The sequence below is a fragment of the Neovison vison genome, chromosome 5 (genome assembly GCF_020171115.1).
Source record: "Neovison vison isolate M4711 chromosome 5, ASM_NN_V1, whole genome shotgun sequence".
NCBI lineage: Eukaryota > Metazoa > Chordata > Mammalia > Carnivora > Mustelidae > Neogale > Neogale vison.
Window position 1 is genome coordinate 92,926,040 of NC_058095.1, and position 24,147 is coordinate 92,950,186.

Here is a 24,147-nt window from a genome sequence, read left to right on the forward strand (position 1 = left end):
TATCAATTTAGGCTTTTTAATTTAAGGTTATTGAGGTATAATTTACATCAAATTGATAGATATCCTTGCCTTATTCCCAATCTTATGGAAGAAGCATCCAGTCTTTTTACTGTTAATACCCCTTATCAGCTTGATCCTAGTTTCTTGAAAATTTTTTTATCATAAATGGACTGTGAATTTTTAAAAATTTTGCATCTATTGATACAGTTGTGGGTTTGTTTTTTTTTTTTTAAATTCCCTTTAGTCTGTTAGTGTGATGCATTAAGTGATTTTCAAAGGTTGAGCGGCCTTATATTTTCCAAATAAATTCCACTTGGTCAGATGTATTATCTTTTTCATATATTGCTTGATCTGTTAATATTTTGTTGAGAATTTTTTATGTTCATGGGAGATACTAGTCTGTAGTATTGAAATGTATCTCTGTAAATGCCCTGCTTGGTCGGAAATGCTGTATATCCAGGCAGCCAATCCCCAAGCTGACTCTGGGCTCTCTATTTATTTCCTCATTCCTTACTTTTTTTTCTGTAAAACCTTTCTGCCTTCCACACTGTTTTGTCACTCTCCAAATGGAGACCTACCTTCACGAAGTGTTAAAGTGTTGTCACCTAACCTGACTTCTTTATTCTTTTAACAATAGTTCACTTTTCATGTTCAGACAGCCCTCGGCTTAGAATGTTAGACAATGATTTTTTGACTTGACGCTAATGTGAAAAGGATACACATTCAGTAGAAACTGCACTTGGTTTTTGGGAATTTTGATCTTTTCCCAGACTAGCAATACATGGTAGGATCCTGTCGCCATGCTGGGCAGCAGTAGCTCCCAGTCAGCCACGTGAATGTAAGAGTAAACAACCAGCACACTGACAGCCATTCTGTTTTTCACTTTTAGTACAGTGTTCAATACATTATGTGAGATATTCAAACTTTATTATAAAATAGGCTTTGTGTTATATGATTTTGTCCGACTCTAAGTTAATATGAGTTCTGAGAATGGTTAAGTAGACTAGGCTAAACTATAATTTTAGGTTAGGTGTATTAAATGCATTTTTGACTTAGGGTATTTTCAACTTACGATGGCTTCCTTGGGATATAACCCCATTATAAGTCAAGGAAGTTCTGTAATTTCTTTGTCTGGTTTTGCATCAGGATAATGTTGACCTCATAAAATGAGTTGGGAAGTGTTCCTTGCGTCTGTTCTCCGGAAATGCTTGTGTAGAATTGCTTTGTTTATTCCTTAAATGTTTGGCAATGAAACCACTTGGGCTAGGTCCCATCTTGATCATATTCTAGCTACATATCACCCCAAGAAAGCAGTCCCTAAGTAATGATTTGAGGCTATGTACGTCCACAAACTTATTCTCTCAGCACAACCAGAATCCATCTGGATCATGGGACTGTCTTGAGCTAATCAAATGAGACTGCTTTTTCAAGCCACTGTTGAGTCAGAAGTACCAAGAGATACATATTTATTTTATTCATTCTGTGATTTCAAATGCCAATATTTACAGTGAAGGACATATCTGTCCAGTTTCCAGTAACCAGAATATGTTCTCCATCTAGAACAGAGATTCTGCAAACTACTGCCCAGTTCAGCAGGCTGCTTATTTTGTTTACTGGAGTACAGCTATGCACATTCATTAATGTGTGGTCTGTGGTTGCTTTGTGCTACAGTGGCAGGTAGGTAACGTGATGGACTGTATAACCCATAAAACCTAAAATACTTATTCTCTGTTCTCTGGCCATTTACATGAAAAGTGTGGTGACCCTTCATCTAGAGCAATGATTCTCAACCCTGGCCACATCTTGGAATCACATGGATAGCATTCGAAAAAATACTGATGTCTTCCCTCCACTTCTAGAAATTCCAGTTTAGTTGCCCTGGACTGGGATCTGGGCACTGGCAGTATTAAAACCTCCCTAGGTGATTCTCTGTGGCAGCCAAGACTGAAAACCACTGGTCCCTGAAAAGGGTTGTTACTTGTATTTATTTTACTGCCCATTCCACATTGATTATTCTAATGTACATTTAGAATAGGGCTGAGCAGCACTCATTTAGGGCAGTAGTTTCCAGATCTGGATGTGTATCAGTCGCCTGGCACAATTTTTAAAATAGATTCTAAGACCTCACTCCAGACGGACTGAATCAGAATATCTAGGGATTTAAAAAACAACAACAAAAAATCCTTGGGGTGATTCTGATAATGCAGGCATTTCATTAAAAGAGAATTGAACCTAGGATACCCTCTTCTCATCAGCAGGATTTTTGGAAGTTGAATAACCAGAGGATTAAATTTAAATTCAATTAACCAACATATAGTACATCATTAGTTTCAGATGTAGAGTTCAGTAATTCATCAGTTGCATATAACACCTAGTGCTTATCACATCCCATGCCCTCCTTAATGCCCATCCCTCCATGGACCTCCTCTCTAGGAACCATCAGTTTGTTTCTTATAGTCTCTCGTGGTTTGTCTCCTCTGATTTCTTCCCATTCAGCTTTCCCTCCCTTCCTTTTTGATCTCTGCACTATTTCTTATATTCCACATGTGAGTGAAACCATATAATTATTTTCTCTGATTGACTTATTTGGCTCAATACAATACTCTCTAATTCCATCCATGTCAATGTAAATGGCAAGATTTCATTTTTTTGATGGCTGAGTAATATTTCAGTGTGTGTGTGTGTGTGTGTGTATGTGTATGTGTACATCTTCTGTATCCATTCATCTGTAGATGGATATCTGGGCTCTTTCCATAGTTTGGCTATTGTGGACATTCCTGCTATAAACATTGGGGTGCTGATGCCCCCTCAGATCACTACTTTTATATCTTTGGGGTAAATACCCAGTAGAGTAATTGCTGGGTCATAAGGTAGCTCTATTTTCAACTTTTTGAGGAGCCTTCATGTTGTTTTCCAGAGTGGCTACGCCAGCTTGCCTTCCCACCAACAGCGGAAGAGGGTTCCCCTTTCTCTGGATCCTCAACAACATTTGTTGTTTTCTGACCTGTTAATTTTGGCCATTCTGATTGGTGTGAGGTGGTATCTTATTGTGGTTTTGATTTGTATCTCCCTGGTGCCAAGCGATGTTGAGCACTTTTTCATGTGTCTGTTGGCCATTTTGTGTCTTCTTTGGTGAAATGTCTGTTCATGTCTTCTGTCCATTTCTTGATTGGATTATTTGTCTTTTGGGTGTTGAGTTTGATAAGTTTTTTATATATCTTGGATATCAACCTTTTATCTGATACATCATTTGCATATATCTTCTCCCTTTCTGTAGGTTACCTTTTAGTTTTGTTAACTGTTTTCTTCTATGCAAAAGCTTTTTTTTTTATGCAAAAGCTTGGAAGTCCCAATAGTTCCTTTTTGCTTTTGTTACCCTTGCCTTCAGAGACATGTCTAGCAAGAATTTAATGCAGCCGAGGTCCCAGCGGTTGCTGCCTGTGTTCTCTAGGATTTTGATGGATTCCTGTTTCACATTTAGGTCTTTCATCCATTGTGTGTTTATCTTTTTGTATGGTGTGAGAAAATGGTCCAGTTTTATTCTTCTACATGTGGTTGTCCAATTTTCCGTTGGATATTCTTTCCTGCTTTGTCGAAGATTAGTTGCCCAGAGTTGAGGGTCCATTTCTGAGTTCTCTGTTCTGTTCCATTGATCTATGTGTCTGTTTTAGTGCCAGTACCATACTGTCCTGATTATTACAGCTTTGTAATAAAGCTTAAAGTCTGGAATTGTGATGCCACCAGTTTTGGGTTTTTTTTTTTTGTTGTTGTTGTTGTTTTCCCCAACATTCCTCTGAAAAAGGCTATTCAGGGCCTTTTCTGGTTCCATATAAATTTTAGGATAATTTGTTCCAGCTTTGTGAAAAATGTTGATGGTATTTTGATAGGGATTGCATTGATTGTGTAGAATGTTCTGGGTAGCATAGACATTTTAACAATATTTGTTCTTACAGTCCATGTGCATGGAACATTTTTTCATTTCTTTGTGTCTTTAAGACACCTCTCTTTCGTAAGTGTTCTGTAGTTTTTAGAGCTCAGATCCTCTACCTTTTGGTCAGGTGTATTCCTAGGTATCCTACAATTTTTTTGGTGCAATTGTAAATGGGATTGATTCCTTAAGAGAAAAGGGATTTCTTGACGCTGTGCAATGCGGGGTATAAATGAACCTATTGAATAGTCTAACCTCATAGAAATACTCCCTCTGTAGTGATAGGAGTACTCATTTCTCTTAGATATGGTAGATCTAACCCCCCTTGTACAGAGCTGGATAAAAAGGAACATGAATTTCCTCTTTGTTCCCTTTATATGGACTCAACAGAGACCAATCATTTAATTAATTCTTTCTTCAGATAATCAGGTAATTAGGTCACATTATGGGAGATTAGGTGGCGGCATTTTTTTCTTTTTCATTTCTGGCTTGATTATATACCCTGATCAGCTTATGTGTTTCTCTAGTCTTCATCACATTTACTAATCCGTATCTTAGGATATGTATTTTGGAAATGACTAAACTCCTTCATGCTCTATTTTTACCCTGGGCCATCTCAGTCCAATGCCCTGAGTTAGTTTACCACATTTCAAATAGTTTTTGCCCAAATACAAACCCATCTCTTTATCTCTTAACTATATGAAATAACACCATCCATACTCTCTTCAGTTTAGATGAAGAGTATAAAATCATGGAAGGTTGAGCTGATAGGACTTTATAGACCATCATGTCTAACCACAAAAAAGGTAATACCGTAGGCAGTTTAGTTGGGTACAGTAGTGCTGATGTGTTGGGAGGCACTTCATATTCCGCCTTGCTTTGGATTTACAATCTGTGACATGTATACCTTAGCTATGAAGAATCTCAGCAGGGCCAAGACCATCTCTGAGTGATGCTCCTGCTTAGTAGTAGTTGAATAACTGTGGCCAGGTCTCTCGGAGACTTACCTGCCTTGTCTGTAAAATGAGGAAAGTGAATATCTACTTTGTCAGAGTTATTAAGAGAGTATATAGTAAGTTGATACAGAGGAACACTTTGCAAACCATAAAATATTTTTTGGTGTGGAAAGAGCATTGGAAGGAAGAAAAAAATACATATATATATAGAAAGCACTCAGTTCTTACCTGGACTTCCAAGAGACATTAGGTAGACTTAAAAGGAATAGTCTTGAAAATAAACATTTATAATATTTTACACTGAGTGCTCTTGGTTAGTCCAGCAATCATGATTACCCTACAGGAAAAGGTGTAAGCAGTGCTGTCGAATGGAAAACTCTATCCATGGTCAAGAGAGATTAGGAAGAATCATCTAGTTGTACTTCAAGGCATTTGCATTACTATATATGGTAACTTATAACATAAAAGACATTGAGGGTCTGGTAAAAAAACCAATTTAAAAAATGTATAGGCTAGCATATTTTTCCGGCTGGCTTAATGGCTGTGGCATGATACCAGTGGCTACTCTCATGACACATTATTAAAAGTGTCACACGACACATTACTAAATACGGAGTTTTAAATTATTTTTACAAGTAAAAACAAAATTTTGTATTTAGTTCAACAAACATTTATTGAGGAGAAAAATAAAATGAGGAATCAAAGATTGTCCCCGTCCTCAAGGTGCTCATTTCAAGTAGGGAAGACAAATATTAGAAGACAATGGAAGATGCTAGGATGAAGTATACAGAAAGTGCTGTGGGCACCCTGCAGGGATTGGGGGGGACTACAGGAGTAGGGAAGAAGTGTCAAGAAGACTATGCAGAGGAAGCAGTGTTTTGGCTGAGAATCAAGTTTCATTGTCCCAAGGGAGGAAGGGCAAATGAACAGCATATAGAAAGACAAAAGACATGAAAGAATGTGTTTTCAGGGACTAGGGTGGGTCTCAGGATGAGTTTAAGGCAGTAAGAAATGGCTATTCTTTGATAAAAAGTAAGGAATGAATATTGGCTCTGTAATATTAGTTCCTGATTGATTGTTTACTCAGCTTTAACATTTCTTTATAAACAATTTTTTGTGATTTTTTTTCCAGTGACCCCGTGTTACCTATCTAATTATTATCATGCCTGTCGCTGATGAAATATATTAGGAAAAGTGAAAATATGTGTCATTTAAAGTGATTCCATTTTAAGGTTTTTGAATCTATTAAAAGCTTGCACTGTCAACCTGATGGGCTCTAGAAAACAAAGCATTATCCAAGCAGAGGTACGATTGTACTAGAAATATTTGAATGTTTTATCATTATTTTCCTGTCAGTGAATCATTCATCATAATTTTGAACAGTTAAGCCTTTGAAATCTTCAAGAGGTCACAAACCCATTTTGCAGATGAAGAAACTGAGGTATAGAGTTAGTTCTTCCTTGGTCCCAGCATGAGACTGGAGTATGTCAGGAGATTATTGCTTTTGATTATGTCAAGTTTCTTAATCCCTCTTTATACTGTGAAGTTTCAGTTTCTTTCCTAAATCCAAAAATGGGAAGTGTTTTGAGATTTGTTCTTCTATCTATGGAAATCTATCACATGATACTCATAGAGTGCTCAAAGTGCGTGATACTGTATGAAGCTAGAGCCAAGAGCTAGTTCTCTCACTGTTTAGCTTAGAAGAAAGGACATGTAACATTGATTAGTCATGAAATATTGATTATGGAACCAGTTTACATTCCTCAGAAGTCAGAGTATATGATGTGTACTGTCAGTTTTTTTTTTTTTTATCACAATTAATCATCTCTCTGAAGTGTCTTCACTGGATTCCTCTTCTGTCAGAAGTACATAGCTTCCTTCATTCCAGCTGGTGCATTTGACCACACTGCAAAAGCAAACAAGACATTTTAAAATTGTGATGAAGGCAGTACATAAATAAATAACCTATACTCTATCTTTCCCCTGATTATATGGGTTCCAATAAATTATGCAAATTATATGTAGACGGAACGTAATGGCATTTTGAGTCCAGCTGACTTCACTATGCATAGCATTCTGAAAATAAAAATATACAGTTTTTTTTCTCTTTCAGGTACCTAAAATGTCCATCTGTCCCACTGTTTATCCTGTAGTCCACAAAAAGTAGTTATGACTATAGATAGGGCTGAAATTCATATTCAGTACCTGCAACTGAGCTGGGACAAGAAGACATCTAGAATGGGTGACTCAGTTAAGCGACTGACTCTTGGTTGGCTTAGGTCATGATCTTGGTCATGATCAAAGGGTGGTGAGATGGAGCCCTGTGTCGGGCCTTGGTGCTCAGTGCAGAGCCTGCTTAGGATTCTCTCTCCCTGTCCCTCTGTCCTCCCTATCCCTCAAGTAAATAAGTAAAATCTTAAAAAAAAAAAGGCATGTAGTTTTATTTTAAAGATTTTATTTGCGAAAGAGCGCGAGCAGGGGGCTGAACGGGCAAAGGGACAAGGCAACTTACTGCTGAGTGAGGAGCCTGATGCAGGGCTTGATCTCCTGAGATCATGACTAGAGCTGAAGACAGATGCCCAACTGACTGAGCCACCCAGGTGCCCTGCATGTAATTTTATTTTTAAAAATATTGAACAGGGGCGCCTGGGTGGCTCAGTGGGTTAAGGCCTCTGCCTTTGGCTCAGGTCATGATCCCGGGGTTCTGGAATCGAGCCCCACATCGGGCTCTCTGTTCAGCAGGGAGCCTGCTTCCTCCTCTCTCTCTCTGCCTGCTTCTCTGCCTACTTGTGATCTCTGTCTGTCAAATAAATAAATAAAATGTTAAAAAAATATATTGAACAGTATTGGGTTAAAAAAAATCTCAGAAGACCATCTACATTTACATTAGAAACAGTATTAAAAGGATAACTATCTTTTAGCTAGCTGCATATGTGTTCATAACAGATATATATAAATATATGAAGAATAAAATTAAAATTACCCATTTTTCTACTCCCCAATTCTTACTAATATTTTTTTCATGCTATGGATGCACCATCATTTATTTAATCATTCTCATTTGGGTCATTAAAAATTTTTTTGTCTTAATGAACATCTTTATACCAGTTGACGCTGGCACAATGCAGGGGTTGGGGTGACCATGCAGTTCATATCACTGTTGACTCCCTAAAAACTTAACTACTAATAGCCTACTATTGACTGGGAGCTTTACCAGTAACATATTGCAGTCTATTAACATGTATTTGGTATGTCTATATATATGCATATATGATATGTCTCTCTCTATATATATATGTAATAATACATATAACATATATATTGCTGTATTTTATAATAATATTATTTTTATAATAATATTTTTATAATGTTATTAAGAAAATTGTAAGAGAAAAATCCATTATAGTATTATATATATTGAAAAAAATCTGCATGTTAAGTGAATCCATGCAGTTCAGACCTGCGTTGTTGTTCAGGGGTCAACTGTATATAAGTTTTTGACATTGCTGACCATTCCCTTAGGATATGTTTCTAAAAGGAATCACTGGGTCAAATACTTTGGACTTTTAAAAAAGCTTTTTATATACATTTATGAATTGCCTTCCAAAAGTGATAGTGCCAAATAATACCACTACCAGCAATGTGTAAGATTGTCTCATTGTGTACTCATTAGCACAGCAAGTATTTTTAATTTTGCCAGTTCAATAGGTGAATAGTCTTTTTTTAAAAAGATACCTAGTAAAAATTTTTTATCAAAATTACAGAGGAACATCTAGGGGTCAAAATTCAGTAGAGATAATACATATTGCGGTCCTACTATGAGTAAATGTAGGGCAGTCCTTTAAGGAGTTCACAGTCTTGACAGAATATGTAAGGCCTGGGTACATTGGTACTTTTCACCCTTATTCACCCCACCCCAGCCCACCCCAGTGCTCAGGAGAAAGCAGAGATGCCTTTTGTGCCCCACTTGCTGACTCCCATCACTGCACTATGCTCTTAGCCACGTGGAATGGGCAAAGCCCAGCAAAGAAAAGGTAGTGTACTCTCAGCTCAATGTGCTGGCCCCACAGAATGTGCTGACTCTGATGCCTGGGCATTTTAGCAAACACTTAACTTAGTTAGATCATAACTTCTCATTAACCAAAAGGCAAAAGGAGATACAAGTATTTCTCTTATGTGTATGACTTTGGTCTTCTTATTCTGTGTACTATTCACAAATAGAATTTAGTATTATGTATTTATTTGGGTATTTACCTTTAAAAAGAGAGTCATTAAATAAGCCAACTCTCTGGAAAGAAAGTTCCTGATATTCAGTGTACACTACTTGCTCTTGTCATCAACCCAAGACTTCATATTAAAGTCTGTCTTATAGTAATCTTTGACCCTCAGAGGATATTATACTCTAGGAAATCATAGTTTGAATCTTTCTCTCTCTGTATATATACATGTATGTATTCTTCGTTGCTAATTTAATCAGTTGTTCATATTTAAAGAGATGGGGTAGCTATTTATAGTTTGACCCAATCTTTCTTTCTCCTAGTTCTGGTCAGCCTTGTCATTTGTCTCTTTCTTCTCAGGTTTCCAACATTATCAATAGATATCTTCATGTCTAAAAGTTATTGAGAAAAGTACATTCTGAGGCAAAACTTTGTTAAAAAGAAAACCACAGGCCCAAAATGGCATCAGGTAGGCCAAGTTACCAAACCTGGACTGAAAATGTAACTTAACTGCAGTTCCAGCCTCCCCCAGAAGGAGAATCTTCACTACTCAGGCAAGAGTTTTCTGATCAGCACCAATGGCCCTGCCACATAAGCCCTCTCCATCCCCCAGAGGAAGACTGGGTCATCCACCCGATAAGACCCTCTGCTCTTCTCCTTAAGGGAAGATGACTTTGCCTGAAACAATTGTTTCTGCTCTTTGGCTAATAACTTCTTGATCCACCCTCCATTCTGTGAAAACCTTCCGCTCAGCACAGCTCTGCAAGCTCCCCTCTGCTTGCTAAATGGGATGCTGCCTAATTCATCAATCAATTAGTAGAGCCAATTAGATCTTTAAAAGTCACTCAGTTGAGGAGTGCCTGGCTGGCTCAGTCGGTTAAGCATCCAACCCTTGTTCTTGCTCGGGTCATGATCTCAGGGTTGTGAGAGTCAGCCCCACATCTGGCTCCACGTTGAGCATGGAACCTGCTTAAGGCTCTCTCTCCCTCTGACCCTCCCCACCCACTCACTCTTTCTCTAAAACAAAAATAAATTAAAAAAAAAAAAAGTTACTCAGTTGAATTTTGTTTTTTAACAACTTTAACAGTTTATGTAATTTGAGGTTAGGGAATTCACTTAATCTGCCTATCCTTTGATAAAATGATTAGAAATAATTACATACCATAGACTGATGGCTGGAATTAGTAACAGAACAGCAGACAGTAGAAAGGTGAAGCCTGGGTACCAAGCAACGGTGGCTGAATAAATTCCATTAAAAGTAGAAACTGCAGCAACTCCACCAAGTGTTTCCAAGAAAGCAATGCAAGCAAACAGGGTGCCTGTTTGGAGTTGGGATGTGGACGGAGAAAAGGAAATGACTGAGTAACAGAACAATAAACAAAACGAGGGAGAAAATTGTTCCTCCTTGGGGCGCCTGGGTGGCTCAGTGGGTTAAAGCCTCTGTCTTTGGCTTTAAGGTCATGATCCCAGGGTCCTGGGATTGAGCCCCACATTGGGCTCTCTGCTCAGCAAGGGACCTGCTTCCTCCTCTCTCTCAGCCTCTCTCTCTGCCTACTTGTGATCTCTGTCTGTCAAATAAATAAAATCTTTAAAAAAAGAAAAAAGAAAAAAAATTTTCCTCTTTGAAAAAAGCAAATGTGGGGCACTGCTTGGGGAGCTAAAGCTATACTTTCTAAATCCCCGAGAAGCCGGTAACCATTTTGCAGGTGAAGAAACTGAGGTCACCAGTACTCCTTGACCTGATATGAGGATGTGAGGATATTGAAAACACAACAGTTTGGAGTCAGTAGGGCAAAGTTAAGAGGCAACAGCAGCTGACCCATTTGAAATCCACAGTCTCCTCTCCCTACACAGCTGCACACATAGCCACAGCTACCATTGTTCTTCAAGATTATCTCCCACTCTTTCCCTAAGCTGGGGACATCTGTGACACGCTCCATATAGATATGCTCAGGTGGCTCCCACTAGCAAAGATCCCACCCTGGGGCCTTTTGAAAGTTAAAGCAATTCTTTTCATCTGCTTCTCAGATCTGGCAAAAGTGACAGCTGCAGAGAAAGACAGATGATTGCATATAGGTTCTGCAGTTTGAATTTGAGCCCTCCTCTGAAAGTGACAACAAATCCAGTCCACAAGATTCCTCTGCATGACTCTTTAAGTAAGTTTCTGTGCTCTCATTATGCCATGGTTTGATGCTGCGTGATTCTTTTCTGCCTTCCCTGCTTGAAACCGCCTCCATTCAGAAGTGGCAGGCAAGACTGAGTGGGGAGACTGCTGCTGTCTGTCACGCTTCCTCTACCCATGTTTGGGAGAGGGCAGTAGGCCCTGGAACATTATTCGAGAAGCACAATGTGGCTGCATGGTTAGTCCAGGCTCATAATCATAGAAAAGGGCTCATTCATTCTACCGATTTTTAGTTTTGTCTGGAATCCAAGATCACATTGACCAAGCAATTAAACCTCTAGACAGGATATACCTTTCTTCCTCTTTGTGAAATTTAGCATCACCAGATACAAAGTTCTGTGACAGTTTTCCACTCTCCATGATGTCCCCAGGATACGTTCCTGTGGAGCTTCTGCATGCTCTTGGATTAAGCCATTGTGCTTCTTCCTCACTTTGCCAAGTTTACCTCTCCATGGTAAATGGTAATGTATTTTTCTTACAAACAATGCAAATCACATAAATACTTGTATTTGATTGGACAGAGAAGGAAAAGGCAAGCTTGAGGATCACCTTTCATAACTGGATTATGGTTCATATGTCTATGTTCTCATTTTCCCCATGGTCTTAGTCTAGTAGCTGTGCTGTGTGTTGATTTTTATCTGTTTAAGCTTTTTTTTACCCTAGTATATATTCTCATAGGTTGTTTCTCATTCTTCATTGAATGACAGGTCACATGTTCAAAAAACATAAACATAGTTCTGAAGAACACTGTATTTTCATATATGTGTCTTCTTTTAACTAAAATGAAAGCTCTGTTCATGTCAAGTGTGCATCTACTGTGTTTACTGTTGTACACAGCAGTAAACAATCTGTCCTGGCACATGGTAGATATGTTTAATCATATTTGTCAAGTGAATAAATAAAAGCTTAATTCAAGGGCCCAGTTACCAATCAGCAAGTAGCATAAAGACAGTACTATCTCCATGTTTTATGATAAGACATGAAGTTCAGTTTAATTGGGAGGAAATACTCCTCCCTATCTAACTGTGCTATTATTTTCTTATATTTCTGATCCCTTGCTACAGCTAGGCACAGTGCCATGGAAGACAGACTGGATTGTTCTAGTCCTATTATGCAATGGCTTAAATCCATTCTTGACAGAAGTTGGTCATGCGGTATGTCTGTCTGGCATAAACAGCCACACTATTACAAAGTAGGGTTTGCTTGTTGCTTAACTTCTACAAGCAGTTCAACTTGTCTAACAGTCGCCATAGATAAACTGGATTAAATAATAAGTGCAGGTTACTTTATTTTAAAAAATTCAATAGACCTCTAAAGTCAAGTCTGTTTTTATGGTGCTCCAATTTATAATCACAAGGAGTGTGCAGGTAGTGACCAGATGAGAGGTCATCTGGGGTGGCTTTAGCTGGGAGCTTCACAGCTGTACAGAGCACAGAGACTGCAAAATAATTACCCAAATCTAGTTTTCTCTCCTTTCTTATTCAAGGTAATAGGGATAGTGAAAGGCTAGTGAAACCCTATGCAGTATTTCCCCTCTCTGATTACTTGAAAGTGTATAACATTTCATGAAAATATCCCATTTTGAGGAGCGCCTAGGTGGCTCAGTGGGTTAATCCTCTGCCTTCAGTCCAGGTCATGATCTCACAGGGTCCTGGGATCGAGCAAACCCATAGAGGCAACCCCTATGGTCCAAAGGGGAGCACAATGGGGTCACTCCACCTTTAGGCAAAAGAGTCAGGAAGAACACCATCCAGGCCCTCACGGACATGAGCCCAGAGCTATCTGGCTGAGAATTACAGGGGTCCTGGTACCCAAAACGTAGTCTAGAAGGGGTAGGTGTGGTGGGCTCCCAGTCAGCATCTGCCTAGCTCTGAGCACTCCTCTCTTCTTGGGGCAGGGTCTGGCCACAGCAAGCCCTCCAACGCAGGAGACCTGGGCCAGGGGCAGCCTTGCCTTAATATAAACCTCTTCCAAACATGGAACTTACCACGTAGTTCTAAAGAAGTTCTGAGCAGGAAAAGGGCTGTAGAATATTCTGAAGAACCAAACAAAGGTCATATATAGATTTGAGTTGGTACAGATTGTAAATTCGTGATTTTCCTTCTGCAGATTAAACTCACCTTGTTCAGTGGAACGAACTGCTTTCGATACCATGGAGCGTAGAACAGAGAGTGGCACGATAGTGAAAAGGAACGGCAGCCTCACTGGAAGAGAAGTGGTGGGAAATCACAGGCTAAATCCGAAAACCTGTGGTCAATTTTTTTTTTTTAAAGATTTTACTTATTTATTTGACAAACAGAAATCACAAGTAGGCAGGCAGAGAGAGAGAGGAGGAAGCAGGCTCCCCACCGAGCAGAGAGCCCGATGCGGGGCTCCATCCCAGAACCCTGGGATCATGACCCGAGCTGAAGGCAGAGGCCTTAACCCACTGAGCCACCCAGGTGCCCCCTGTGGTCAATTTTCGATGTGAAATGTTTTCTCTCTAAGCATCCTAACTCACTGCACCTAAAGACTGAAGTAACTAATTACAGACTTCTGTTTAATGAATACACAGGTACCCTGTAGAGAGACCAGTTCAAGTTTCGTTTACCCTCTTATTTCAGTGCTCAGAACAAGAGTTCAGGGAGGTTTGAGGTCCAAGTCTATATAATCTGCCAGCTGGGACTGATCTGCTATTTTCCCTGATTATTGTAGCAAACTCTCATTTAGCGAGGTGTGACTTAGTTTTTCACATTAGTTTTCTGTTTCTCCTTTTTCAGACTTGGCATTCCTCCACATTCTTTTATTAGTTTGATGCACGTATTGATAAATTTGTTCTTTATCTTTCTGCTTCTTCATCTTTATGTGGAATAATTTCATGAACACAGATTGCTTCTCCTCCTACATTATGGGCCCCTCATAGTCAATAGCATCTCTAGTTATATGCTAAAATAGCAATATATTATTTTTGCTGACGACTCTATAATTTTCAATGTGCTTTCACATAGATCAACTTACTTGGTCTTGGAAACTCTAAGGAAGACAGGGAGAACTAACATTTACTGAATACAAGGCATCGTGCTAAGTGCTTTACAGTGATCTCTTCTAATATTCATTATAACCTGGTGAATTCTGTGCTACTGTGCCCATATTACAGATGAGTAAATGAGGGCCTGGAGTAGTTAAGTAACTTGCCCAGATCACCTGGTACTATAAATGGATATTAAGCCCAATTCTCTTTGGTCACCCTGCTTCCCAGCAAGGTAGTCAGAGGTTGATAGTGCCTTCGTAGAAAAAGATGGAATTGGACCTTTCTCTACATCCCATTATAGATCCCTTAGTTCTTTCAAATGCAGCATCTCACTCAAGGCCTACAGAAGCCACTTCTGGAACAGTTAGTTAAGGAAGCAGCCTAATTTGGCAAAAAGGGATTTATCAAAAGCCAATTCATGAAATGACCAATTTGCAAAATCTTGTCTTTAAAGAATTTTCTTGAATATATTCAATACACATGAATTTTACAAATCTTTTGAATCTACTTTAGATAATGCTTTTTCAAATTTTTATGGAAAGTAGCTTTTTTAGCAGCATTTTTTTTTTTTTAAGAGAGGGAGAGGGGCGGGTGTGGGGAGGGAAAGAGAGAATTTCAAGCAGACTCCCTGCTTAGCGGACGGCCTGATGCCGGGCTCCATCTCATGAATCTGAGATCATGACCTGGGCCAAAGTCAAGAGTTGGATGCTCAACCGTCTGAGCCACCCAAGTGCCCCAACCTTCAGCATTTCAAGAAATATTCAAGTTGGTGAAAGCTCTTTTAAAGAATTGACTCACAAGAAGAATGTTCCTCAAAAACAATTTTTTGGCAAGTCTGCAAATTTGGGAAATTGTGGTTATTCAGTGAATTGCTTTTTTAAAAAGCAAATTGGCTTTCACTTTCAGGCAAAGTGGCTTTTAACAAAATGCCTTACTTGAACTAGAATGTGTTAGAGAATTTTATATTGAAAGTGTATCACCCAACAGATTAAATTCATTTGGTATAAACATAAATACATGGTAAGTTCTAAGGCTACATTTGTGACTTACCTAAAAACATCATCAACGTTGTTTTGGCAAAAGCAGTCATAACCATTCCTCCCATGGTGGTAAAGATTCCAATGAAGGTCATGTGAATGTCTTCCATACAGTAAGAAAAAAGCCATATTCCTAGGAAACTACTAAAAAATGTGACGCTACCCAAAGCTGATCCATAACCTATAAAAACTTCATTCCAGCATAGTGGTGAATCCAATTCATAAAGGATAAAGATGGGGGAAACGCCAATTACCACAAAAAAGTAAGTCATCATTGTAAAAAGTAACAAACAGAGAAAATACCGTCGCTTACCAGAAGCATTTTTAAAAAGCATGGAAGTTCGGTAAAATAGGTTTTTAAAGCCTTCGCTACATGACATGGAAACATTCTGTGATGAAGATTCTTTCACTGAATCACCAAGAAAAAATGAAATATAAATCAAGTTAACAGTAAGAGCCATAGCAATGATTAAAAAGGACCACACGAAACCCAATTCTCTGATAAAATAGCCAGAAGACAGTCCTGTCAATCCAGTGACAAGTCCAAGTATGAAGTCAATTATAGCTATTCGAATTGTTCTTTGTTTCTGTTCTGTACATTGATCAACTATGTAGGCAAAACAGGCTCCTAAAAATGTGGTATAATTGCCACAAAGGGCACCAATGAAGGTAGATGCAATCAGAAGCTGGAATGGAAAAGCAAAATAGGAAAGCAAACAGAGCCAAATACTGGTTGCAAGAGCACCAACAGAAGACAAAATCAAAGGGAATTTTCGTCCTCGATGATCACTATAAGACAGAAGTATGAACGTAGACACCAGACCAGGAAGTAATCCACTTATGTCCATCTGCAGATTGAAAAGAGACACTTTCTTCTGAACTTCCTGCAAAGAGACAAAAAAGAAGATGATGTGTTTACAGAAATATAGACAAATTCACAGAAATATTCCAGTGCATATTTTTCTTTACCTTTCTAGTAGGTCACCAATAAGGAACGTGAGTTTGATACAGCCTGAATCTTCATCCAGTTCACAAAGCAAATATCAAGAGGCAGTATAGTAATCAAAGTTCAGGTGTCATAGGCAAGTACCATGGTGGGGACTTGAACTCACAAACAGAAAATTGTGTACTGGTGTGTGTCTGTCTTATATAGAGATCCACAGACCTAATACATCCAGAACTAGTCATATAATGATTTTTCTGTCTTCTCTAAACAGCTTAGCACTGAGATCATGCCCACTGCTGAAAGCAAGAGCAATACCCTTTCCTGTGATAGATTTTTCTGTCTACTTAAAGGCAAATGAGTGTCACATATAAATATCATATTTGATAGACCTTTATTTAGGAAGCACTCGGTTGCTTTGTTCTTATGTGTCTCCACAAATAAGTTTCTTCTAATCTATTTCTTTACTTACTAAAAAACAAGATAAAACCCAAAGAGCAGCTTTGCACTGACTAAAGATGGTAGCATGCCATGAACTGAACTGAGGAGTAAGATAAACCTGACTCTGCCAAAGACCAAAGCCACCAGCTACACACACAGACTGAAAGACATTATAATCATTATGCTAGTTATTTGGTAGGAAGAATTTTGGGGGCGCCTGGGTGGCTCAGTGGGTTAAGCCGCTGCCTTCGGCTCGGGTCATGATCTCAGGGTCCTGGGGTCGGGGCCCGCGTCGGGCCCTCTGCTCAGCGGGGAGCCTGCTCCCTCCTCTCTCTCTCTGCCTGCCTCTCTGCCTGCTTGTGATCTCTCTCTGTCAAATAAATAAATAAAATCTTTAAAAAAAAAAAAAAGCATGTCCTGTTTGCCACTTTTCTCTGTATCCTCCAAATTTTATATAAAGAGTATGTCATTTTTCTAATAGGGATTACTAAACTCATTTTTAAAAATAGATTCATGTAATATTTAGAAAGCATCCTAAAATAGCTGATGAACCACAAAAATATCAAATACTGAAATTAATGTTTTTTTTTTTAAAGAGTGAGCCTGCATTTATTTTTATGTAGTCAAACAATGCAAGCAATTTCATATGGTCAGGGAATGTTCTGTCACTCAGACTCAAAACTTCAGTCATCATTGTTTCTGGCCTTTCCCTTCACCCAGGGCCACCAACACCCAGTGCTTCTCATGTCCTTTACCTCTTCACAGTCTGAGAGCTGCCCCTGGGAGGACAGGGCTCATAGTTTTCACCCGGACTGCCCCAGCATCTAGCTGGCTCTCTCCTCAGTGCAGTCTATGGAGCCAGCCTCCTCACTTCGCACATCATACACGCTAATGGTGGGAGCGTCTTGCCAAAACACACCAGCAGCATGTCTCTGAGCTGCTCAGCCCACAGCCTGCTGGAGAAAGTTCACATTCCTCATCTGTTACGTGGGACCACCGAGATGCAGTCCAACCCCACTCTTTTGCATTATCTCCACTCACTCCCCCAGTACCCTATGTTACAGGCATAGTCCATAGTCAAGTCCCACTCGGATTTCCCTGAAATGCCCAAACAGATGTAATCTCTCCTTCTGTTGAACCTTCTCGGATGGCAATTACCATTTCCCAGTTACACTCTTTGGCGTAAGGATTAAGAGCTCTGGAGTCAGATCAATCTAGATTCAGATGTCATCAGTTCTTCACATAGATCACATTAGAGTGATCCTTAAAAACAATCAGCCCATGTCACTCCTCTGCTCAAAATCCCCCAGTGGCTTTCCTTGTGCAAGAATAAATCTGAATTCCTTGCCATGGTGTGGGTGGCCACACATCATGACTTCTCTGATTTCATCTCCACTTCCCCCCTCCCCTGAGCCACGTGCCATCCCTCAAACCTCCCATGCTATTCACCTTTGTGCCTGCTGTTCCCTCTGCCTGCTGGTCACACAGCTCACTTCCTCAATTCAAATGCCACCTCCTCAGAAGCCTTCTGACTAATCACACAATTCAGAGCAACCACACTAACCCTCACCCAGCGCTCTGTGAGCTTGTCTGGCTATATTTTCTTTAGAGACTTGCCACCCCTGAACAGGATGGGTTCCTTTGATTGAACTGCACACTGGGTGCCCTTTCCACTACAATCTAAGCTCCAGGAGGGCTGGAACCCTGTCTTCTTCACCACAGTATTACCATGCCAACAACAGTGCTTCACAGAGCGCGCTCTAGATACTAGGTGCATGGATACATGAATAAGCAAGTAAAATGGGCCTTGCGATTCGCTAGCTGTGTGTGATCCTTACCAAATCAATCATCCCGATAGCTTCATCTGACAAGAGGGGTAACCAGAGTCCCTATCTTGCAGGCTCTCCTGAGAGTTACACTTCGAGTCACTCTGTCAATATAAGGCACACGGCCCAGATCTATTGCACGTTAGTGCTTCATCAACTTCGGCTGTTTTCATTTTTACTAGGTCAGGCTTCCTGAGCACATCTCTGTGTCTCTACGGATATAAAAGCCAGCAAGTAAATACTTATTGAATAAAGAAGTAAATGAAACGGTTATCTTTTTTTTTTTTTTAAAGAGGCAGGCAGAGAGAGAGGAGGAAGCAGGCTCCCCACGGAGCAGAGAGCCCGATGGGGCTCGATCCCAGGACCCTGAGATCATGACCCGAGCCGAAGGCAGAGGCTTTAACCCACTGAGCCACCCAGGTCCCCCGAAACGGTTATCTTTTAATCAACTTGTCAATAAGATGTTCCAGTTTGGGATTCCTCCTCCCATTTCCACCCCTCCCCCACATCCTGGCTTCTGTCTCCTGTGTGCAAACTATACCTCTTACACTCTGGAGAATAAGAATTATATATTAGATAAGGGTAGATGAGAGAAATCAGAGTAAGAGGTGCTATTTCCTGTCAAGATTGAACGGAATGACAAGATAGAGACAGGTATAACTTAAGGAAAGGAGTATCAGTTTTTAAAAAGTCACAATTTCATAGGCTAAAATGTGTAATTACAATTAGATAGAAAATAGTCCCTATCTGCTGGTAATAAGGGATTGTGTTAGTTATTAAAAGGTTTATAAATAGGGGCGCCTGGGTGGCTCAGCGGGCTAAAGCCTCTGCCTTCGGCTCAGGTCATGATCCCAGGGTCCTGGGATTGAGCCCCGCATTGGACTCTCTGATCAGCGGGGAGCCTGCTTCCTCTTCTCTCTCTGCCTGCTTCTCTGCCTACTTGTGATCTCTATCTGTCAAATAAATAAATAAAATCTTTGAAAAAAATTCTTTTAAAAAAAAAGGTTTGTAAATAAATTACTGAACAAGAACAACTTCATGATCTGGTTAATGCCAACTTGTCCCCTCAAACAGCAGGGTCCCTATCTTGAGAGTACCTGAAGAGAACAGACCACAATGGTCAGTTTAATACCTCAAAACCAGTCAGTTAATCTGGGAAGGGGCTTAAAAATTCCTTCCTCTGCAAAAGTCAACAAACATGCCTAGAATCCCTACCTCTTCTCCCTCAGCCAAGAATTTCCTTCCCAGAGACTTGCCATTTTGTTAAGACATCCTTTAGAGACTAATCTTACCCAAGAGAAGTATGTGGGTGTACCTTATAGTCGCAAGACTCAGAAAACTCAAAGTTTTGAAAAATAGATTAGATCAATATTTATAGGGATATGTATGTGTGTGAGTGTATCTATCTATCTATCTATATCTCAATCCCAATGGATTGAAAAATAAAACTTGTATTCATACAGACTTTCAAAATGTTAAGTGAAATAGCCCAGTTTATTCTTCATATCTGAACCCTGAAATGTATATTATTATCTTGCATTCCAATACATGTGCCCATGTGTATATTTGTTTTATAGAAGGATAAATAAATAACGGTATAACAGTAAGAAGTTCAATACATTATTGTGTTATGCACTCTTCTTATAAGTAATTGGTCTTTTGGGGGAGTGGCAAAGAAAAACCTGAACCCCCCCCCAAAATCATTTATTTTATTAGGGCCTGACCCTGTATTATGAAATTTTGTTTTTAGGGTTTTAAGAACAGTTCTCAAACTCCTAAACTTCTTTTAGTCAGCAAGGGGTCAGTACCCACCAAGGAGAGCTGGGAATTGAGAAGGACACTCATAAAACAGGGAGCATTTGTCCTTGGATTTAAAGGTAAAAGAATAACCTTTTCTTTTTTTAAGCTTTTATTTATTTGAGAGAGAACACAAGTGGGGGGCGGAGAGAGAGGGAGGAGCAGACTTCCCGCTGAGCAAGGGCTGGATCCCAGGACCCTGAGATCATGACCTGAGCCCAAAGCAGATGCTTAACTGACTGAGCCACCCAGCCGCCTGAGGTAAGAGAATATTCTTATACTGTGCAGGAGCAGGGTCCAGGAAAGGGGCCAGAAGGAACTGCTGAAGGTGATGGTGGTGCCTCCTGGAAAGCAGAAGTGTTCCTCCTTCCTGAGGAGCTAATGATGAGTGGCCCACCTGACCTGTCTTGGTTATGGGTGGAGACGGTGGTGCTTTCTAGTTCCCCAGTCTAAGAAAAAGCACTTGTAGCTCTAGAGCACTGACTTTAAGAGCAGTATGTTCTCTTGAATACTAGCCTAATTAAAAAACAATTAATAAAATAACAATCAACTTAAACGTTCAGCAAAAATCTTCAAGATGAGACCACTGCTCTGGGCTGTGGGGGGACTCTCAGCAACTAGGTAAGGCCAGCAAGGCCCAATAGTCATGTGACCTGCACAGTCACAGAGGCCACCAAGGTGACTGAACCACAGCCTGTCTCCCTTTACTCTAGGAGGGCAAGGATGGGAGATTTTTTCCAGACATTCATGTCCTCTTCCCCTTTGTCCCTCCCATTGCTAGGTATCTGTTGAAGGAAAGCACAGAATCCAATATAGAAACTGATGAGACTTTTGAACCTTTTCACTCCCTGGGAATGATAAACATTCTTGAAGTCAGGAGACAAAACCATGAGGTAAGACCCTTGGCCCTTTTTATTTCTATGACCTCACTTTAGGCCAGAACCTTGATGTCTGCATGGCTTCCCAGTAATTATCAGTTCCAAGAAAATTTCTCCCATGGAAAAGAGAAAATGAGGAACAGCAGAAGCTGTGCCAAACAGCCAGGCCTCAGTCCAGTGAGGTTATACCTGACACCTTGGGGAACACCTCGGGAAATGCTAGAGCCTTCCTTCTAGGCCCTTTGCCACTTTTTCCAGGCCTCAGACTCACCTTCCAGTCACACCTGAATTCTCTTCTGCTGAGGAGAAAATCTTGGGGCCAGCTGGCAGGTAATCTGAATTCCCTTAAATTCTTCTTGTTCTTTGATTTGGGAAGGCTCTCTTTTGCCATTACTAAATATCCTCTAGGGGAACAGTTCAACGTTTGTAAGTGTGGTCTGCTTTTAAGGCTTTCTGGGGGGGAAAATTCCAAATCTGAACGCATCACCTTTGCATCTGGACACTGGCAGACTTTGATAAAAACTGTCTGAGGGAGCAAGAGAATGGCGATGTACCTCCTGCTTTAAATAAAAATTTGGGGGAGGAGGCTAGAGAGACAGAAGGAAAGGCTCTGTAGTGTCTGGCTAAACATTTTCAGTACCCTCAGCACCAAAGTGAGTGCTCTCCTCCACAGATAACCTCGTCCTCAACATTTGAGTCAGAGCTGATCTGGTAAGAGTAAATGAGGAATGACATATGCTGCCTTCTGACCAGCCCATGATGGACACTGGCCCCAGGGCCCACAGTGTTCAGTGATAGGCTACATTCCAAGGGTCACTGAAAACTGGGTCATGTAAAGAGGAAAGGCAGAAGCACCCTGTTTGACTCCACTGAGGCCACCCAGTATTCCTTCCAGCTGGCCTTGGTCCAACCTTCAGGCTTTTCGGGGGCCGGGGGGTGGTGGAGGGAGAAAGGGGACAGCCACTGGGGAGATGAAATTAGGATGAAATTTTCTCAGAAAACAGCCAATGTCACAGAAGAAGGGGGTTTTACTTAGAAGAAGCAGATCCAAGGTGTCATGAAACTTCAAACAGGAGAACTGAATACAAGGCTCTTGACTTGGGATTTTAGAGTTTTGAGATGACTCTTGAGACATCAACGAATGATGAGCACAATGCCCTCTTTCACTGAAAACCCCATTACACATTCCCCTTTTATTACACTTCAGGGATAGCGTAATTTCTTACCTCCTGGAATGCAAAAATGGGGCTGCTTTTGTTCTTTCCACACTCAGAAGTATTGCTATCAGATACAAAACTGTAGTTGCCTCTATCTTCCCATATTCTCCTATACACATACTGTGTTGTCAGTGGAGAGGTCAAAGTCATAGCAAATGCACTAAGGCAAATGGCAGGTTCTACAAAGAAAATCTTCATATTGCCTGGGTAGGTAGCTGAATTCTATGAAAAAGAACGGGGATGTTAGAGGAATTTTGTGGAGTAAACAGGCAAACTAGGGAGTAGAAAGCAGTAAGCACTTCCTAAGAGATTAATTTTTACTTTGGAATAGGGTAGCAGTAAACCTCAGACTGTCGTACTTACTATTTTTAAGAGTTATGACCTTTTAGGACTCATGCCACCTTAAAATAGTTTTAATAAGTTGTCACTCATTTTCGTTTGGAATAATCTCACTACAGTCCCCGCACTGTATACTGCCAGCCGGTTTTCATAAGGGAAACAGCGAGGTTCCTCTGAGATCACGACAGTTGCGCAACTGTTATTGTTATTTTGCGGCTCGTTAACAGGACAGGAAGGGAGCCTTTAAAAAGCAGCTCTCAGTCGTAAAGGGATTTTTTTTCTCTCGTTTAAACTCACCCCACGGTTACAGTCTTCCTGCCAGGTTAGAAGCAGGTCCGGTCATTTTGGGGGCCCGGGCTCTCGGGGGGCTCTCTTCTCTTTGGGGGGTGTTCTGTGCTCCCAGGGCACCCCCCAGCAGCAAATGCTCCCGAGGCCGAGGCAGCCCGGGATGCCCCGGGGGACACTGACCGCCGTTTGGGTGGGGGGCCGGATCGGCACCGCCGCGTAGGGACGGGGAGGGGAATTTCCGTTGAATTCGACCAAATGCACCTGTCGGGGAAACTCAAGCTCTCATTCTAAAGCAAACCACTGAAAGCGCACTCCTGCGTCCAGAGTGGCCTCGGCGACAGTTCTCTGCGCAGCCGTCGCTCAGCTCCTCGGTGGCCCTGCGGACTCGGTCCCAGGGAGCTGCGGGAGGCACCGGCGGCTGCTCTCTGCGCCGTCCGTAGTCTGTCCGGGGGCCGGCGGGTGGGTCTGTGGGTGCACAGCCGGTCCTGTGCGCGGTAAAGACTTGCCCCCGCCCACCGAACACCACCGCCCGCGGTGAAGGCGGGGCCGCTGGGGTGTCGGCGTTGCCGCCGGCGTTGCTGTCACTGTCCCGCCAGGCTCTCCTGCTATTGGGCCCCGTGGCTGGCGCCCTCGCGGGGATTGGTCCGCTCAACGTCACTCTCGTGAGCCCGCCCCCAGAGGCCCAGGCTGATCCCGCGTCTCCCCGCTGCCCGCTCCCGGCTGCTGGCAGCTGAGCAGCTCCAGCGGCTCCCTCCAGGGTTCTGCAGTGGGAAAACGTCTCTGGGCCGGGATATCGTTTTTCACATAGACCAGTTGCAAAAGTAACAAGTTTGGGGTGCAGTTCCTCGTAGCATCCGGGTCTCAGGGCAAGTACCCTAAGAAACGCAGAAGATGGGGAGCTCCCATGGAGGGTGGGGAAAAGAGAGTGCTTCTCGCAAAGGGTCTGAAATATGGTCTCTGGCTCTTCGGGGTGGTGTGAGCTGGCGCAAATTATTTCATATCCTTGGTCCTCCATTTCTTTATCAAGTGGGCGTCACAATCCCACACCTAATGAGGGTTTCTGATGAAACCCTCAACATGTGTGTGTA

At 41.2% G+C, this 24,147-nt stretch overlaps 1 protein-coding gene and 1 long non-coding RNA gene across 2 annotated transcripts; one reads left to right on the plus strand and one right to left on the minus strand.

Moving 5' to 3' along the window:
- Positions 1-5,531: 5,531 nt before the first annotated feature.
- On the minus strand, positions 5,532-23,538 carry SLC46A3 (solute carrier family 46 member 3). Its single transcript, XM_044249522.1, has 6 exons — positions 23,069-23,538; positions 22,442-22,654; positions 15,344-16,214; positions 13,404-13,487; positions 10,264-10,420; positions 5,532-6,790 (listed from the first exon to the last, which is right to left on the minus strand). The coding sequence occupies exons 2-6, from the start codon at positions 22,628-22,630 to the stop codon at positions 6,706-6,708; spliced, it is 1,386 nt and encodes a 461-aa protein (XP_044105457.1). The 5' UTR covers positions 22,631-22,654; positions 23,069-23,538; the 3' UTR covers positions 5,532-6,705.
- LOC122906992 lies at positions 11,212-13,489 on the plus strand. Its single transcript, XR_006384660.1, has 2 exons — positions 11,212-11,257; positions 13,393-13,489. It is a non-coding gene; the product is annotated as an uncharacterized LOC122906992 (long non-coding RNA).
- Positions 23,539-24,147: the final 609 nt, after the last annotated feature.